Below are 20,018 nucleotides of genomic sequence, written 5' to 3'. Positions count from 1 at the left end.
TTTTGAAAATCTAAAAAGAATCATTATCAAATCACCAACAGTTTGCCAACTTAACTTAACTTAACTTAACTTAACTTAACTTAACTTAACTTAACTTAACTTAACTTAACTTAACTTAACCAACAGTTTGCCATTAAGCAGGTTTAATTGTCTACCAGAGATCCGACAGGAGTCTAATGTCATTGAACATATGATGTATCAGAAAACCTGACTGGGATTCATCAATGTACTCATTAACTCTAAATTGTAGCCCTTTGCCAAAGCAATATGCAGAATTTTGCAATTTTCAGATTTTAAATTGCTTCTTTAATTTAATCTATGTTTAACTTTTGGAGGGTGGCACGGTAGCTCAGTGGGTAGCGCTGTTGCTACCCCCATAACCCAGAGGGATGAGCGGCTTAGTGTGTGTGTGTGTGTGTGTGTGTGCACAAAAATGATTTATGGCCATCATAAACATTAAGCAAATATTTTACATAAAACTTATTTAAAAAACAAATATATACTTTACCTATTTATATTAGTAGCCCAATTTGGATAAATCCAAAACTGATTTAATTGAATTGTATAAGACCTTTTAGATTTTTCCACTGAATCTCGTTAGGAGGCTGAGCTGATGTGCAATAGTAACAGGAAACACATCATCATCCAGGAAACTGCTTCAGCTGGCATGGTGGACATGAAACGGCTCTTTTTATTCTTACAATCTCCGCCATCCTTTGTTATTCAGTGCCACTGCAGTGAAACAGTGATGCAGATTAACCTAGTATGTGTTTTTAATGTTTTTGACCAAATATTAATGTTTCATTTTGCTTATTTTGAGAGAAACTCTAGACAAACACCAGCAAACTAGCTAGCTAGCATCCTTGCTAGGCCTGCTGTCATTGTAACGGCTACTAAAGGTGGATTAAATAAACGATGGCAGTGATTTAGTGTGAAGCTGTATATAAAGTTGTATTCAAGTAATATTCAAATCAACAGCTCGTGGTTTCTGTAACTGTAGGTGACCTCGACATGTTAGCATGGCATGAAGTGACTGATAGCGTTAGCTGGCTAACCTGCATGATGGCCAATAGGAACGTTGTACACAAACATCTGCTTTAATTAGTAGTTCAGTTGGGAGTGAATAGAAATTCTAAAGCAGGGAATTTGAGCTGAAATCTATAAAGTTCTGTTTATTTCTTTCACATCAGACTTACATGTGTCTGTAAAGAGAATCAGCAAATAGTGTTTAATACAGTTTGTAAAAGAACAGTAACTTTAACTAGTAAAAACAGTAAAAGTTTGTGAATTTAACATGTTTTCTTATTTAATACATTTAATACATTGAGTAATTGTGCTGTGAACACAGAAGACACTATTAACTCTTTAGAGTTACATAAATGTTATGGAAAAGAATCACATAAATCCCACAAGCACTTCTATTTAAACATTAGTTCATTCATTCAGGTTTATTGAACATGATGGAGAAACAAACTTTCATACCATTTTCCCATCGGATTTATGTATATAAACTGAACGGAAAATTGACATGTAGTTAAAATATATAGGTTTTAACTTTTGGGCTTACATATTTGTGTGTGTGTGTGTGTGCGTGTGTGCGTGCGTGCGTGCGTGCGTGCGTGCGTGTGTGCGCGTGTGTGCGTGTGTGTGTGTGTGTGTGTGTAACTTTTGGATATTAAAGTCATCTGTGATCATTTTATTTTCATTAAGAATATGAAGAACTCATCTGGGTTGTCAAAGGAATTGTCAGAGACAGATGCAGTTTTCTAGAATAATCAGTAATAAAGTTTGTGACTGTCTTATCATCATCATCATCATCATCATCATCATCATAGTGATTTCCATTAATCATGAGCTCCCTGATCAAATTCAGTTCACCTCTCATTATTTCAAGATTGAAAAAAATATCTTCTGGTCTTTTCTCCAGTGTGTTCTTTCACTTCATTCATTTTATGCAGTTATTTCTGTAGATCAGATACAGTTGCTGCCAGAATTTTCCAGATTGTTATTTAGATTTCTAAGTTCAATAATTCAGTTACTTTAGCTTTCTTCTCCTTGGCTCAACTTCCCAATGTATCCCGTATTGTTTGGCATTACAAAGGAGAGTCGCTAATTTGATTTGGGTGGTCTGGCACACATTGGGTGTCTGGGGAAATTTTCTCTCATAATGAATGAGGTGGAGAACCATGGAAAGCTGTTTTAGCTTTTAATTTAGTTTCCTGAATATAGAATTCAGTTTCTGTAGAGTGTTTCTAGCTGCAGCTCTCATCAAGCACAGTGGATACCTGACACTTTAAACTTAAACTGAACCAACAAAGCCTTACAGTATTACAGAGTAACTCCTCCCTTGCACTACTGTACAAGTACATTTTTACAAATGTCTGTATTACTCTGTTATATTCTCTATATAACAGTTTTTATAGTATATTTTATAGCATATGTCTAATTATAGGGGAGAGTGACCACCCACCTTCCCGTAGTCCATAATCATGTCCTTTATTTTGCTGATGTTGAGACAGAGATTGCTGTCATGGCCCCACTCTGACAGACCGCTGACCTCGATGTGTACCAGACCTGCCAAATCAAATTAGCGACTCTCCTTTGTAATACCGAAGAATGTGGGATACAGTGGGAAGTTGAGCTCTCACACACCTGGACAGAAAGAACACATGTGTACTGCTGTTCATAGATTACAGCTCAGCATTCAACACAATCATCGTGGCCAAACTCATTCCTAAGCTCACAGACTTGGGTTTGAACTCTCATCTCTGCAACTGGATACTGGTCTTCCTGATGAGCAGACCTCAAGTGGTGAAAGGGAACAGTTTCTCCTCCACACTAACTCTGAGCACAGGGGATCGCCAGTGATGTGTGCTCAGCCCCCTCCTGTACTCCCTGTATACATTAGTGTAGCCAAACACATGTCTAACATCATCTTCAAGTTTGCTGATGATACTACCATCCTAGGCCTCATCACTGATGGAGATGGAGCTGAAGTGGAGAGAGTCAGCAGTGTGAAGTTTCTCGGCGTACACCTCACTGATGACCTCACCTGGACCCACCACACCAACACTATTGTGAGACCTGCCCGTCAGCGTCTCTTCTTCCTGCGTGGGCTCAGGAAGTTTGGTCTGCCTCCTCAGATCCTCACCAGGTGCACCATAGAGAGCATCCTCATGGGCTGCATCACTGTCTGGTACAGCAGCTGCACCGCCTGCGACCGCAAAGCCCTTAGAGGAGTGGTGAGGACGGCAGAAGCCATCACAGGCTAAAAACTACCAGCCTTACGGGACATGTGCCAGTCCCGCTGCCTCAGGAAGATCATAAAGATCCGGTCAGAAAGCCTCACCCAGCACACAGCCTGTTCACCATCCGAAATCAGGAGATTTCGCAGCATCCAGGCTAGAACAACCCAGTTAATGAACAGTTTCTACCCACAGGCTGTCAGGTTTCTGAACAAGCTGTGAAGCTGTGAGTCCTTCCCCAGTTACCATTTCACCCAGTCACTCTGTCCAGCATTATTATTGTATCATATCATCTCTGCTATGGACAATAACACCTTAACACTAAGCCACTTTAAAAAACAATAAATAGTCACTCAAGTCACTTTAAAATGTACACTCACTGGCCACTTTATCAGTTGCTTGTTAACACAAATAGCTGATCAGCCAATCACATGGCCTCAACTTAGTGCATTTAGGCATGTAGAGGTGGTCAAGACAACTTGCTGAAGTGCAGACCGAGCATCAGAACGGGGAAGAAAGGGGATTTAAGGGACTTTGAACGTGGCGTGGTTGTTGGTGTCAGACGGGCTGGTCTGAGTATTTCAGAAACTGCTGATCTACTGGGATTTTCACACACAACCATCTCTAGGGTTTACAGAGAACGGTCCGAAAAACAGGAAATATCCAGTGAGCGGTCAGTTGTGTGGACGAAAATGCCTTGTTGATGTGAGAGGTCAGAGGAGAATGGGCAGACTGGTTCCAGATGATAGAAAGGCAACATTAACTCAAATAACCAACCAAAATCTCTGAGGCACGTTTCCAACACCTTGTTGAAAGTATGCCTCGAATAATTAAGGCAGTTCTGAAGGCAAAAGGGGGTCCAACACTAGCACTACCTAATAAAGTGGCCAGTGAGTATATATTGTCTCTTGTGGTAGAGTGGACTCGAAGTGGCTTGGAGGTTACCGTGTTGGCATGTTTCCTTGCCTATTCTCACTTAAGTTCCCTTTCTAACTCAGGGTGGGTATCGGCAGTGAGAGCAGTTTGCCCCAACAAGACTGGGCCTGACCTTAAATACCTATAGCCCCTCCCAGTGGACTAAACCAAAATTAAATTCAGGTATTCATAAGGCAAAACAGTTACATTCCCATTCATATTCAGCATATACTTCAAATAAATATATCTACAAATGTCATTCATAGCCAGTGTTCAATATTTGCCATTAGTTCATTAACAGTTTTGTCTTTCTTTCTCCCCAGGCCGACCTGTGCGGTCACTCTTTCCAGGAAACGGGTAAGTAACTGTCTCTTTACGTTAATTAAAATAAAAGGCTTTGTCACACCTTTGTCCCTTTTAGTCTTGGTCATGGCTGTTGGTGATGTGCTAGACCAGCTAGCATCATCACATCTCCATATTTTGTGTATATTTAATATATTTCAGTTTGTTTTCCTTATATTTTATTTTTACTTATTTACTTTCTGTAGAGTGATTATCTGAGCCTCACCTCAAGCATTTCAATGCATAAATGTCCTGACATGTTGTGCAAATGACAAATAAACTTGAAACTTGCATATGTACAGATTTCCACACATCTTACATGTATCTCCTACGCTCCTTTCATGTTAGCTGTTTTTGTCATTTTTTATTATTAGTCTCTATTCTATCTTACATGTACTTTTATTTTTTTTCTTTTTTCCCTTTGGCTGCGTACTTGGTAATAGTTGTTAATGTGTGCACTTACAAAGACAAATTTCCTTGTATGTGTATCATACCCGGTGAAATAAATCAATTCTTATTCTGATTCTGAAGTTAATTCTGACATACACAATTCTAATGATTACTATCATAATATTTTGATTGACTTGACTAGAACAAATTTAAAAAGTAAAGAATTTAATAATGTCAAAATATTATTTTCAGGTGTGAATTCCTTCCATTAAAATGAAATGAAAAAAGTCTTGAATTCCTACTAGCAAGAACTGAAATCTTCCACTTCATCATTTTTCACCAGCTGTGTTAACATTTTACTATAGGGAATAATCTGTAGCATGTCTGGTTGTGCTGGCTTTGACGGCCCAGGACATTCTACCAGAGGGAAGTCGCACCTCAGCATGAGAGGGGTCCGCAATTATTATGCTGGGATGCTTCGTCACCCTGCCCCTTCCCATCTTTTGCCTAAGACCCCAGAACTACTAAATACACCCCTACTTAAATCAGCACTCAGTAGCAGTAATGCAAACAAATTAGCATTCAGTAGCAGTAACACTATCCAATCAGCTCTCATTAGCAGTAACGCCAACAAATTAACGTTCAGTACCAGTAAGACAACTAATTAGCTCTCTCAGTAACAGTAATGCTAACCAATTAGCTCTCAGTAGCAGTAACGCTAACCAATCAGCGCTCAGTAGCAGTAACAGCCAATCAGCGCTCAGTAGCAGAAATGCTAACCAATCAGCTCTCAGTAGCAGTAACGCTAACCAATCAGCGCTCAGTAGCAGTAACAACAGCCAATCAGCGCTCAGTAGCAGTAATGCTAACCAATCAGCGCTCAGTAGCAGTAACGCTAACCAATCAGTGCTCAGTAGCAGTAACAACAGCCAATCAGAGCTCAGTAGCAGTAACGCTAACCAATTAGCTCTCAGTAGCAATAACGTTAACCAATCAGCGCTCAGTAGCAGTAACGTTAACCAATCAGCGCTCAGTAGCAGTAATGCCAGCATCCTACTGCCCAAAGCTTGTTTGTTATAGAAAAAAGACATAAACAGGGACTTTTTTTGTTCTTTTCAGTTTAAAACATTATCCTACTTTACAAAATTAAAGAAAAGTCCTATAAAATTGTTTAGAAACTATTTTAACGTTTGGTTTTTAGCCGTTGAGCTCTCTCTTCACCAACATTCATTTTAGGCTCGCACGCGCGCGCCCTCTGGCTTTTTTCAATCATATAACGGGAGAAACAGGAAGAGGAGAAACCGGCTCTAGTGACGGCTGAGGACTTTTATTTTGGAAAAAACTGCTTGCTGTGGCCTTCGTCGACAGTCGCCTAACGTCTCCGTGTTCACGGCGTCTGTTGCAGAGAAATCCTGTGTTCAGTCGCTGCTCGTCGTCGGAATTAAACCAGCTGTGCTCTGTGTTTAATATAGTCATTCGCGCAGCTGCCGGCAGTGAGGAAGCTGGAGCGGGTCGGGTCGTGAGTCAGAGCGGCGGCGCTGTCTAGATGTTGAACTGGATCAGGTGTTAATACAGAAGGATCTTCAGTGCGTAAAGGTGCCGGAATGAGCTTCTTCAGTTTTGGTCAAAGTGCTGAAATCGACATAGTTTTGAATGACGCCGAAACGAGGAAGAAGGTGGAACACAAGACGGAAGATGGGAAAAAGGACAAATATTTTTTATTCTACGACGGAGAGACGGTGTCGGGAAAAGTCAACATAACGCTGAAGAACCCGGGCAAGAGACTGGAGCACCAGGGAATCAAGATAGAGTTTATAGGACAGATCGGTGAGTAACATCTCAAAACAACATCTCACGGTGTTTTAACAGTGTAGCCCAACACACACACACACACACACACACACACACACGACTACAGAGAGCAGCTCAGATCTGCCTGTGTTTATTTGGGAATGACGCAAGCAAGAATTACTGGCTACTCAGTTGACTTATTTACTGCGTTCTGGGTGTAGAGGGAGGATCAGAGATGGAGGTTTATGTCGAGATTTCATTCATTTACATGACTTCAACATCACTACTGCTCTAGTCTCGTGACATATGTGACATCCGGTGGAGAAAGAGGAGCTTTTATCTGGTGCCCTTTGGCCCTGTAGCACGTGACGAGTGCCGCTTCCCTCAGTGGAGCTGCAAACACTCCATGCAGACATATATACACACACATATATATATGTGTGTGTGTGTGTGTATATGTGTGTGTGTATATATGTCTGCATGGAGTGTTTGCAGCTATATATATATATATATATATATATATATATATATATATATATATATATATATATATATATATATATATATATATATATACACACACACACACACACACACACACACACACACACACACACACACATACATATATATATATATATATATATATATATATATATATATATATAATGTGCTAGATAGCATATGTATAGAATACCCCACCCCCCCTCCACCAGCCAGGATGAATCCAGATTTCCAGGTTTGATCAATCAATGGTTTCGATAAAAGATTAAGCTGAGCGATGCTCTGAAAAAATCACCGGGCGAATGAGCGAGCAGTTCTAAAATTCAGTACACGTTCATTTTTGACTTTTTCCATACTAGATCAAATTTGTTACTCCCTTAACACTTTACTATATCAATTGGGAAATATAAATGAAAATAACTGCCTTTTTCTTATTGAAAACGGTGTGCTATATGGAATTAGAAAAAGTGGGGGGGGGGGGTTGGAGGGGTGAAAAGTTAATAAATGGTCCAAATGCACCCACACACAACTATATCAGATGGATTTATGTGTTATGAATCCTGGGCTGGGTTTTACTGAATGCATCTCGGTACAAAGATTAGTGTCATCGTAGAGTGAGCATCACACTTAACACTCTCTCTACCAGTTAATATGATATTAAGACTAAGATCCTTTTGGGAAACCCAAATCCGAATGACAGTGCCAGAATTTATGTTTAATTTAATGTAAAATATTGTAATAATTTAGTTAGCCTCTGTATGTTATCATTTTTTTTATATTCATTTAGAAATAATTCACTATTAAGCATCGACTGAAAGTGGGATAAACAATAGTGCGCTATGATGGCCCAATATACCTGAATCCAGGGGGCTGAGGTGGGGCTAAAAGTATTAGGAAAATATGTAAAGATTTGTATATGTCTATGTGTGACTGTGGAAACCCATTACCCTTAAAAAAACCCCTACTGATTTATGTTGTGAACTTGTAGTTTCTTTCTTTCTTTCTTTCTTTCTCTCTCTCTCTCTCTCTCTCTCTCTCTTTCTTTCTCTCTCTTTCTTTCTCTCTCTTTCTTTCTCTCTCTTTCTTTCTCTCTCTTTCTTTTTCTCTCTCTTTCTTTTTCTCTCTCTTTCTTTCTCTCTCTCTTTCTTTCTCTCTCTTTCTCTCTCTCTTTCTTTCTTTCTCTCTCTCTTTCTCTCTCTCTCTCTTTCTCTTTCTCTCTCTTTCTTTCTCTCTCTCTCCCTCTCTCCCCCCCAGAGCTGTACTATGACAGAGGGAACCATCATGAGTTTGTGTCTTTGGTGAAGGACCTGGCTCGGCCAGGAGAAATGACCCAGTCTCAGACGTTTGACTTTGAGTTCACACATGTGGAGAAACCGTACGAGTCTTACACGGGCCAGAACGTTAAACTCCGGTATGTATGTCCTCTTATAGAATAACTTCATGTGTCGTGATCTGATTCATGTAAGAAGAAAAGTCGCAGTGTTTCTTGAGTGCGGAAGACTTAACAAAAGATTATTACATTTGTTTGCTATGTTGTTTGTAATTTCATTAAGTCTTTCATCTAATTTCTGTCTACTGTAATCATGTGATGCTTCATCAGAATGGTATTTTTGCCCCAAGATATTTTCTACGAGCGACGGTCAGCAGAAGGCTAAACGACATCAGCAAAGAGATGGACATTGTTGTTCACACACTCAGCACATATCCAGAGCTGAACTCTTCCATTAAGATGGAAGTGGGAATCGAGGACTGCCTACACATCGAGTTTGAGTACAACAAGTCCAAGTAAGTCTTACATGTGCATGTAATGTCTGTATGCAGACATTCTTTCTAATTCTTTGGAATCCAGCTACTCTAAGGTGCACCCATTGCTGACACAGGTGTTTAGTTCCTCACACAGTGTGTCATCTCTGTAGAAAAGCATTGACAGTAGAATGGGATGCTCTGGAGAAGCTGCACAAGGTCACCGTGCTCAGTGCCACACGTCAGGTAGAGGGTTGAAAGCCCTCAGCATTGACCTGTGAAGCAGTGGAACTGTGTTCTCTGGAGAGATGGAACTACTTAAGGGTTGAGTTGGCATTTGTGATCCAGACCTAACCATCCAACATCAGTACCTGACCTCACTAATGCTCATGTGACTGAATACAATCACATTCTCACAGCAGCCTCTTCCCACCTCTAGTATAAAGCCTTCTCAGAAGTGTAGAGACAAATGAAGGAAGGACTCTCTATTTATGCCCTTGATTTCAGAGGAAATGTGGGATAAGCAGGTGTCTGCAAACATTATGGCTCGTGGTGTGTATTAGATTTGCATAATGCTTGGCAAATATGACAGACTTGGAAAATGTTATCTGTTCACTTATAATTATATATTATGGTTGTATTATTGGATTATGTGTAGTTATAAAACCTGAGTTTCTCATATGTATGTATGTGTGTGTGTGTGTGTGTGTATATTATTTACATATATTCCCATCTTTTTTCCCCCTCAGGTACCATCTGAAGGATGTGATAGTGGGTAAGATCTATTTCCTGCTAGTGCGGATTAAAATCAAGCACATGGAGATAGACATCATCAAGAGGGAGACGACAGGGACTGGGCCCAATGTTTACCATGAAAATGACACTATTGCTAAGTACGAAATCATGGATGGAGCGCCGGTCAGAGGTACAAAAGTGGCCAAAGTTGGATGATGCTAAGATTTGGAAAGTTTTAACTTTAGATTATTGCTGTTGTTGGAAGAAAACCTTATATAAAGTTTTTACCTAATTTGAAAGTAACTCCTGCCTATTAGACTGTGAATAAATTTCATGATTGATGGACTAAAAGAAATGACTCAAAATACTTACATTGAAGGTAAAGTAGCTTTTTCCCTTCTCCTGTAAATTTACCGTTTTGGAGATACGAGATTTTCTTCCGACAACAGCGTCATATTTCATGTTTCGGAAATGGTTTACCTTTTATTGAAGATGCATTTGATGTTTTAGTAATGTGTTTCCTTTAAATAAAGTAATTTAATTGAAGTTATTTCTTGTGGGCAACACATATAAGTGATCATTATGTGAAGCACAATTTGTATGTGCATACTTCTAGATTGCTGGCGTGTACAGAATTTGCTTGTAGTGTTAAAGATGACTTAGTTTTGTCAAGAAATTTGCCAAGGAGTGATATGAGAAAGATTTAGACCTCTAAAAAGATGGAAATCAAAGTGCTGCGAGGTTTTGCAAATATCAAGTACATGTACTGGCTAAAGTATATCCAGTAACTTGTTGATTTACCTAACAGCTGGGAGGGAAACACTTGCGTATGTCACAGCACAACAGAGCATCATCTGAAGCCTTGTTCTTAGTTTTCCATGTTTGTGTGTGCAGGTGAATCGATCCCGATCCGACTCTTCTTGGCTGGCTATGAGATGACTCCTACCATGAGAGACATTAATAAGAAGTTCTCTGTTCGCTATTACCTCAACCTTGTGCTCATTGATGAAGAGGAAAGGCGCTACTTCAAACAGCAGGTACATGTTTGGTTTTAATTATGTATTTTAACCTTATTTCTTGACTTGTAATCATTAACAACACACTGTTGCGGTGGTATGGAGTGTCATCAGTGATTAGCTGATGTAAAGTGGTTTTAAAGAACAGTGAAAGAACTGAAATGTGTTGGGTTTCCAGAAAGCGCAAGCTCAACAGTTTTCTCCCTCGGCTTTTAAATTTCAGCTCTATTTCTGCAACACATTGGGCAAGTCACTTCCTATCTGCTTTAAAGGAATAGTCTGGTGGCCATGCAGTTTGCACAATGGTAAATAATTAGCATAATGTTAATTAACAGTTCTCATTTATTTATTTCAGCCAGCTGCTAACTGCATTGTCCAAGCATCATGAACATTAGCGCTCACAAGTTCTGTGGCTATAATTTTGATAATCACCATGTCCGTATTCTCTCATTAGCATATTGTAGTGTAATGGACTGTGATGGGTTCAAGCTTATTTGTGACGTAGAGCACCACAAATATACAGTACTGTGCAAAATGACATGATTTTTAAAAAGCAGTAATGGGCAGTAATAATTTATGTGCTCAAAAAAAAAAACATTTGAATAAATAGAAACAAAATGATCACAATAAGTAAAGAATGTATGTATTCGTTTCTTTAACTCGTTCCAAATAAGCTTTTAAGGCAGTCTGGTATTGTTTGTAGTTATCCTTCAAAATCTAAGTTAAGTTTAAGTGATGCTTATTAGTCCAACAACGGTTAAATTTCACTTCCGCATTTAACCCATCCGTGAAGGGAAACACCACATACACACTAGTGAGCACACTTGCCCGGAGCGGTGGGCAGCCCTATCCATGGTGCCCGGGGAGCAGGTGGGGGTTAGGTGTCTTGCTCAAGGACACCTCAGTCATGTGCTGTTGGCGCTGGGGATCGAACCAGCGATCTTCCGGTCACACGGCTTGTTCCCTAACCTCCAGCCCAGAACTGCCCTCGTTTGGCTAATCAATGTTAAAGTTAAATCAAGTGATGAAATTGAACAAATCCATGCGATGCCCGCAGAGACATCTGGAACCAAACTTGTGTTCTTCTAACCAGCCCATAAAATAGCAGCTGCTTTTTTGAAAATAAGAAATTCTTCTTTAATTTTGTACTATATTAATCATATTAATTAATATAGTATTATCATATTAATCAATAAAAATTTGGTTGGTTCCATTGACTTACATTAAAAGTAAATTATGGTTTGTTTTTTTTTTTGTTGTTTTTTTTTCCTCCATCTTCTGTGAAGTGACCATTTTGGAGATACAAGGTTTTCTTCTGATAACAGTGATGTGTTAATGTGTTTGTTTAACCAGTTCTTTCATTCATTTATTCATTTATTTTCGTAATTAGTTTTTTATAGAAGTACTGAGAGAACCTGTTTGTAAGGGGATCGTTTATAGAAAGTACTGGAAAGTGCTTGTGTGTTTCATGTGCACATTTGTCCCAAATTCCTATTTATATAATCATGAAAAGTAGAGATGCGCTGGCCAAGAGGTCAGAATTGACTGAACACTTGATTTTTGCTCAGAAGACGCACATCATTACAGTTTTATGGACTTTTATGACATTAATAACTTGAGGCAGATGATGCAAGTCACGCTGTAAAGCTTTAAATGGTCATTTCAAAGCGATGGTTGTCAGGTAGGATTTTGCAGATTTCTTTACATCTTTACATGTTAATGTCTTACACACAGGCTCAAAACAAGCTCCAGCCTCATATTTAGGAGGAGGAGCTAAGATCAACATCGTATGGATGAAGATATGGGCCAGCACGGCCGCAGGATTTCATTGTAAACGAACAGGAGCACACCTGATTCCACTTGCTTAATAAGTTGCTCAGTGTATGAATAACTGACATTAAACAAACAAGTGTGCATCTGCTTTGTTGGAATGAAATCCTTTGTGGATGAGACTGGACACCCCTGACTTGGGAGACAAGTTCTTCACCAAATTGTGACAGTTTTCTTTGAATACTCGTTCACTGTGCTCAAAATCATCATATTCCTCCAGCCGGGAAAGGTCCAAAACACCACAGACATAAAGTGTTCTTTTGCACATTGCATTCAATTATGCATTTCCACCAGAGAGTCTCCAAATTCCATTTAAGAACATAAATGCCAATTTAGCAAATCATCAGTGTCGTTTACATGCACTTAATAATCCGATAACTGCAGAATATCAGATTTTATCAGTAATCCTATCAACATGGTTATATGCTCTTGAGTAATCAGATAATGGGGAAACTCCGAGTTGACATGACTTGGACAGGAATCAGATTTCTATGTTGCAACCAGCCAATAAACTCACAGAAGACGACGTGACGTAAACGTGGCTTTTTTTTTTAAAACATCACTTTGCTTTTCCTGAAAATATGAACATACATCATCCGGAAGATGAAGAATATCATCCTTAATTTCGTGCTTGGTTTCAGCGTCACTCCAAAAGTGTTTTTTTTTTTTTTTTTTTTTTTTTGCTGCTGCCATTGCTTGTGCATGTGCAGACTGAGAAATCTGATAAAAATCAGAGTTTAGATGCACTGAGAAATCTGATTACTGAGCTAAAATCCAGCCTCTTTTTGGGAGTTCTAGGTCGGATGGTGTTTTACATGACCATTTGAGCAATCGGATAACTGCAGAAATCAGTAATGATCGGATTATTGAGTGCATGTAAACACACTCAGTGTTTTTTAGAAAGCACTGGGAATGTGCCAGTGAGTTTTGTGTGATCATTTAGACCATACAGTGTGAGCCTTGGGTTAAAGAAATAAAAGGCTGATGAAATCAGTCCAAAAAATTCAGCTAATTTGCTCATTTGACTCAAAGAAATCAAAATTGGCCATAAAAGATTCATGAATGGTTCATCCCTAATAATAAGCCATCTAAGAACATTGACCATTAAAAGTTTAGCTGCGTTTATTTGCACCATGCGTGACCTGAAGGAATGACGGCAGTTCTGTGAAATTGATTCAAAACTCTGTTCGAAGCGTTCAACGTAACTATACACGCTGATTACTGTGCACTGATGTCCAAAACGGCTGATTTTGCAGGAGATCATATTATGGAGGAAGGGTGACATCGTGAGGAAGAGCATGTCTCATCAAGCTGCCATCGCCTCCCAGCGCTTTGAGGGATCAGCTTCTGCAGAGAGAGCCCTCGCCCAGGCTAAAGAGGACAACGACTGAACCCAACCACGTCATCTCAAGACCTCACAACAGAGAGAAGTCTGTGTCTGCGTGTGTGTGTATGTGTGAGCAGAGGCTTTGAATGTATGTTTATGGACGTGCAGCTACGGCATGATGATCTTCACCATTCCTCAACGTTGGATTTTGTGAAAAAGCTGTAAAAGTGGCTTTTTAAAAAGGGAAGCGAGAGATGAAAAATTAAATGTTTATTAACAGTGAAACAAACATCTGCCAATACATTGATTAATTCCAGTTTTTTTCCCCGTTTGTGCAGCGCATCTAAAAAGTCCCACCACATTCCAATCTGTTTCCTAGTAAGACACATTTTTTTTAACTTCTTTTTCAGATATTTTGATATTTCTGTTTTTACTGTAACTGTTCCAGTTTTAGTACATTTTCAAAAAGTTAGTTCTGTCTGCTTTTATGCATTCAAAGTACATGCCTTCTTCCTTTGAATTTGCTGCCATTCCCATGTCTTTTCAAAGCACTTTGAGATTTTAAGTGAATTTTAAGGAGGATGCTGCTTGCAGGTTAAATGTAGCAGTGAGCAGGACCAAACCTTCGATTTAATTGTGACTTTTATAACATTTATAGTGAAGCGATCACACTTCGAGGCTGCGAGTTCAGTATTAAAGGTCAGCTGATATATTCATGTCCGTCTTCTAAGGGCGTTTTATTAAGAGATGCTTTTATTTAGGGCCTGTTTTGTAGGCATGCCTCATCTTCATCCAGTGTTTCTTATTGTTCTGTAAGTGTGATGCCACAGTTTCTGAGGCTTTACTAGAGTCATGTCTTAATTCTTGTGCCTAATTGTCGACTACCAGTTTTCACCTTCTGTAGTACTGGAAATAAGATCTTTTCTTTCTGCCTCATGAAAAACCTTCCCGTTAACTAACTCTCATGGAATTTGCTATTTGATAGAAATCTGTAACTGTAACAGCTTTAAGTGCAGTGTGAATTCTTAGTCAATCGAAGAGCTTATAATATCATCAGTGTGTACATGATAGTGAAGCATAATTCATGACCCTTGAAAATAAAGGTTCTTAAATGGCTCCTGGCTTGGACGTAAGGTTCTAGGAAAAACCTTTAGCTGGCATTTAATCTTTACACGCTGTGGAGGCTTTTTCAGCTTTTAAAAAAAAAAAAATCTTCACACTCGCACAGCTCAGTTACAAGAATGATACTTTAGCGAATCATACTTTGAAAGGTTCTTTAGGCAACCAGTAATGGTTGTTCTGTGTCATTGCACAGAGAACTCTTAACAGTGCACTTAAGAAAACCTATGAAATACTTGTCTTTCATGATTGGGTTGATTATAAAGTTTGGTCCTTCCATGGATTTTTATTGAGTTCTGGAGCTGTTAAAATCTCTTTCATGATCATTTTCATGTATAAGGCCTTGAGGGCATTTCATGTTTACTCTCAAACACACCCAAGACATCTTATCTGCCCTGGGTGCAGCAGTAGTGTCTTGATACTGGTCTTTTGGCCCAGCCCTGCTGTTGGCTTCTAGCATTTGAGGACAGATTTGACTCGAATAACTGACGATATTTTCAAAACTTTTACATAATTAATGATATGTAAACAGTCATTTAGAGTGATCTGATGTGAAATGTTGAAGAGAAACCACTAAGATCATAATTGTTCTCAGTGGTGATGGGAACCAGATGTCTGAAGTGATGGCTTGAAAAATTAGACATTGTTTTACAGCAGTTTTAAGAGAAGGTTTTGGCCTAGCATGTGTTTTCTTAAATGCGTTGAAGGCAGAGATGCATCCAGAGCTTTATAAGGCAAAGTAGTCCCCAAATAAACTAACCCCACCCCCCACCCCCATCACATATAAAAATAAATAAATAAATAAATAAATAAAATCTGACTTTCTCCACAGTGTACCCATTTATATCAAACCACTCTGAATGACTTTGTTTACACAAAATTAGACTGAAAATTGGTGGAACTCCCCTTTAAGGGTAAGTGGTCTGGCTGATGACAAATAGTGACCATCAAGCACAGGTTGGCTTACTTGGCCAAAGCTTTAAGTCATCATTGAAACCAGTGTGGATTATTTTGCTCAAAGTTCTGTGGAGGCCATGGTTTAGTATGCCAGTCGTGCTGTCCATTTCTTATGTACATGTTTAAGGTGATCATTGTTTTGTCTTTTTCAGAGAGTGAGGAGAAAAATGTCCTTTATTTGCTTGCAGTAGGATCCAGTTCCTAACCTCCTAATCGTATAGCATTGTGTGCAAACAAATAGTGCTTTGAACAGCATCAGACAAAAAAAAGTATACTTCTATATTAATATTATGTATGTACAAAAATAATTTACAGATATAAAGGTATATATGATTTGAAAAAAAGTCTTTAGAAATTGCTTATGACCAGCTTTAAGGTACTTAGTGAAAAGGGACTTTGAGAATCCTGTAATGTGCTCGATGCTAATATAAAGTCTGCAGTACACCAACACTGACAGTGCTGTCACTGCTTGTATCCCATGTTCTGTAAAATGAAAATGTGTTTTTAGTCAGATTGCCCTGATTAAAACAGCCCTCTGAAATTTTCATTGTTTGCTTCTGTGTAATGTCCATTTCATCTGCAGCGCCTGCCCTGATCCGACTCATCTCACTTCCACAGAAGGCCGAAAGGATGAGATCTGGAAAACGTTAAAAGTGTATTCTGGAGTCGACGTTCAGCTATATTTATTTTCTCTCCCTGTATAACATCCCACAAACAGCCAAGAAACTGTCTAGCATCACTTTTCACACAATTTCAGCCATCAAAAACATCACTTTTTTTCCCTTTCTCGATTTTCTTTCTCAGTATTGCATTTAAAAATGGCTAACATTGGCTAATGCTTTGCATGGGGGTGGAGGAGGAGGAGGAGGGGGGTGCAGGTATTCAGGAACCAGGTGAAAGAAAAATACTGGGGAGCCAAGTGGCTAACCGTTAGCATGTAATTCCTGCTGTTTTTCCCACTTACTCTTCAGGGACCAGGTGGAAAAAAAATACTTACTGTTAGCATCCTAATTGTTATCCATTGGAGCTACTCCAATATTTTATTTATTTATTTATTTTTTACCTGAAAGACTAAAGAGTGGGGGTGGGGGGTAGCTGCCCCCTGCTGGTTGAAGGTGGTGTAACATGGTAAGCCACCTTTGTACGTTACCTGTCTGCCTGTATGCATCTGAACAGGAGGAGTGACATTCTTTTTATTTCATTTTACCTTTCAGGACTTCTGTAAACTTCACACTGACGCTGAACGTAGATATTTCCTTCATTGGTTTAACTGGAAAATTGAGCACTAAGGTATCCAGATTCACTGAAAACAGTTCATTACAGTTCTGTTTTTTGAACTAGACAAGTCTCAAACCTGAATACACAGAAATATCCTAACATCATTCATAAAAAAGCTGCTGTGTAAGGCATGGCTAACTTTTCACTACATAACAGAGCCAATACTAGCACAATAAAACTGAAATGTATTTAATTTACATGATATCTGTAGTATGTTTTCGACATTTTTGTTCTGTGGGTAAACACTTTGAAAATATGAACTGTTTTTAATTTATATGTATAGGCCTCTCAGTGTTTATTTATGAAGGCTTTGGTTGTAACGCCAAAACTAACCCTGCTGTGTGGAGGCTGAACTTTTATTGATGCTTATTCTTAATTATCCAAAATCTTTGAGCTCAGATCTAATTCAAAGTTTCAAAACCCGAATATGGAACGTGGCCTGATGTCGTGTACTGGAAAAAATGGTGTTAGGAATGTATGAATATTTGGTGTGAACAGATGCTCAGGGGGAAATTCAATTTCAATCCTTAGACGTTTAAAAGAATCAGACATTTGAGATTGTCTTGCTCTTTTCTACCATCACAAGTACTTCCGCCGGGTTAGCTCTCACTGTGAGTTGTGTACATTTTTTGAAACTGTACAGAGGGAGATTAAAATAATTCAGGCCTATGAATGTGAAGTATTTGACATAGAAGTACAGCTGAATAATAAAAAAAAACATATTATTGAGAATTGTATGCTAAAAAAGATTTGGTGTGAATCTTGAAAAATATTGGCCCAGTGGCTGTGAAATTATCAAAAGTAGATTCTACTCAAACTCCAAAGCTACATAAAAATATCTTACATTTCGCCACATGTTAGATTGTGCCCCTGTCTTTCCTAGTGTCTGAAAATGCCTGTAAATAAGTATACGCGCTCATGCAAAACAAATGAGGCTAGCCCAGTGGTCTTTACTGATGACTTTGGCCTGGTCATGGTCCAGATTTCAAACCGGTGGAGAATATTTGGCCTCACATTACATACAATGTACACTGGCAATGTTTTTCAACTGTTTGAAACAGTCAATGCTGAGTGGAAAAGTACTGATTCTTTCTGTAAAAGGGTCTCGGCAAGTTTACCCACAAGTCTTTTTTTATGATTTAAAGAAATCAGGGTATCCCAGTAGTATCCCAGACTAAGTTACGTTAATATTTGTTTACTCCTTGCTCATTTACTGACATTAATAATTTGTTAAGACCATTAAATGCTGAATGTTTTGTGTACTAACTTTCTGTGTTCCCTCCTGTGCCTTAACCAATGGGTTATTGTGGGAAATATCTTTTTTCCAGTTTAAATGACCCTTTAATGTGAAAATACATCCTCTTTCTTCACTAGCCCTAAAAATTATGCTTGCTCTTCTGCAGTAAGTGCTGATGACCACTAGATGGCACAACTACTCTAGTTGGATTCATGGCTGCTGTATATGCCAACCATTAATGTCAAATGCAGTTAATACTACAGTATATCAGCATAAAATAGCAGTTTCAATGAAGATTGAAGTGATTTTACTACCTTTTTAATTCCACCAAGGTTGCTCCATAGAATCCAAAGGCATATGGAGTCTTTATGACTTTGGATGGTGCTTTGGATCTGTATCATATTCCATATGTGAAATCTCCATCAGCCTGTTTGGCTTCAGCAGCATGTTGTGAAAGGTGTGGTGTCTCTGTTACAGTAGTGCTGTGGCTGGGAGAGGATGTATCAGTATTGATCAGCGTGAGAGTGGTGCTGACGGCTGTGTTTTTCAGGCTGAAGACTGAAGTAGCCAGAAGAGCTGCTGCTCTCACTATCGATCACAGACAGAGGAGGGTCCATCCAATTTCAGGCTGCTGAATGCAGGCCTGATCTGCAGAAGAAGAAATGCTGCCTGAAAGAGTTAGTTTTCTGTTATTCAGCTCTTTTAAAACTGCGATGGTGTTCCTGTATCAAAACATGCCGCAAATTTAATGCATCATATTGCATGCATCATGTATTGCATGATACAGTATCTGAGACTTTGTTTTAAGTCATTGTAAAGCAATAATAAATACGTGATCTGAGCTTGTCCTCCATAGAAAAATGTGTTATTAACCACTCGGCAAGTATATATGCCAATTTGGAGCTTTTCTGATAGAAAAACAGCAGCAACAATTGGAGCAAAACTAGAGAACTTACAGAGAGGAGAATTACCCCTCTGTTATGTCTTCCAGGTTTCTCAAACACTAGAGGGCGCTCTCGAGTCCAAAATGAATGGGTTAAAATGGAACATTTGAGTAAAATCATAATTTATGAAGGATTAAACATTTTAATGTAAAATATTTTTTTCCCCCAAACACAGAACAACAGGTTATGAGTTTAAAACGGCACCTCATGTACATCCATAATGTCAGTGAGCACGGAGAGCCAATGTTAATTAATTTAAAAATTAAGAATCGTTCTCTGTTCACTGGGGGTTGTGTCCACTGAAGGCACAGAAACCACGCCCAATCACTGGAAAGGTCCAGCCAGGGCTGGTTTATGAGGAGCATGGCCACTTCTTATTTCCCCTGTTATATCAAAAATATGACTGCAGAGGCCGTAAACGAGTCCTCAATGAATGGGAGTAAATGGAGCTCACTGGCTAAAATATGAAAAAGAAAAGTTAAAATAGTTTCTAATCATTTGCCCAGAACAGTAAGATGTATTTCACTGCAAAGAAGAAGCAAAGAAAGCTTACCTATATATTTCCTTTTTCTTCAGTAAACAGGTTTTGGGGAAAAAAGACGCTAAAGGTTGGCATTACTGCTACTGAGTGCTGATTGGTTGGCA

General features: G+C 38.9%; 1 protein-coding gene across 1 annotated transcript; it reads left to right on the top strand.

Moving 5' to 3' along the window:
• The first annotated feature begins 6,241 nt into the window (after nucleotides 1-6,241).
• Nucleotides 6,242-16,461, top strand: vps26bl (vacuolar protein sorting 26 homolog B, like). Its single transcript, XM_017691337.2, has 6 exons — nucleotides 6,242-6,719; nucleotides 8,442-8,598; nucleotides 8,808-8,972; nucleotides 9,680-9,855; nucleotides 10,560-10,702; nucleotides 13,768-16,461. The coding sequence occupies exons 1-6, from the start codon at nucleotides 6,497-6,499 to the stop codon at nucleotides 13,900-13,902; spliced, it is 999 nt and encodes a 332-aa protein (XP_017546826.1). The 5' UTR covers nucleotides 6,242-6,496; the 3' UTR covers nucleotides 13,903-16,461.
• Nucleotides 16,462-20,018: the final 3,557 nt, after the last annotated feature.

This window comes from Pygocentrus nattereri, chromosome 18, assembly GCF_015220715.1.
Source record: "Pygocentrus nattereri isolate fPygNat1 chromosome 18, fPygNat1.pri, whole genome shotgun sequence".
Taxonomy (NCBI): domain Eukaryota; kingdom Metazoa; phylum Chordata; class Actinopteri; order Characiformes; family Serrasalmidae; genus Pygocentrus; species Pygocentrus nattereri.
The sequence above is the reverse complement of the archived record's forward strand: the minus strand, read 5'-3'. Positions and strand labels throughout refer to the sequence as shown.

Bases quoted from the DNA above. Each gene is read 5' to 3' on its own strand.
- vps26bl (XM_017691337.2), top strand. From the start codon at position 6,497: ATGAGCTTCTTCAGTTTTGGTCAAAGTGCTGAAATCGACATAGTTTTG. The intron at 8,599-8,807 runs GTATGTATGTCC...TTTTGCCCCAAG, and splicing joins GGCCAGAACGTTAAACTCCG to ATATTTTCTACGAGCGACGG. The intron at 8,973-9,679 runs GTAAGTCTTACA...TTTCCCCCTCAG, and splicing joins TTTGAGTACAACAAGTCCAA to GTACCATCTGAAGGATGTGA.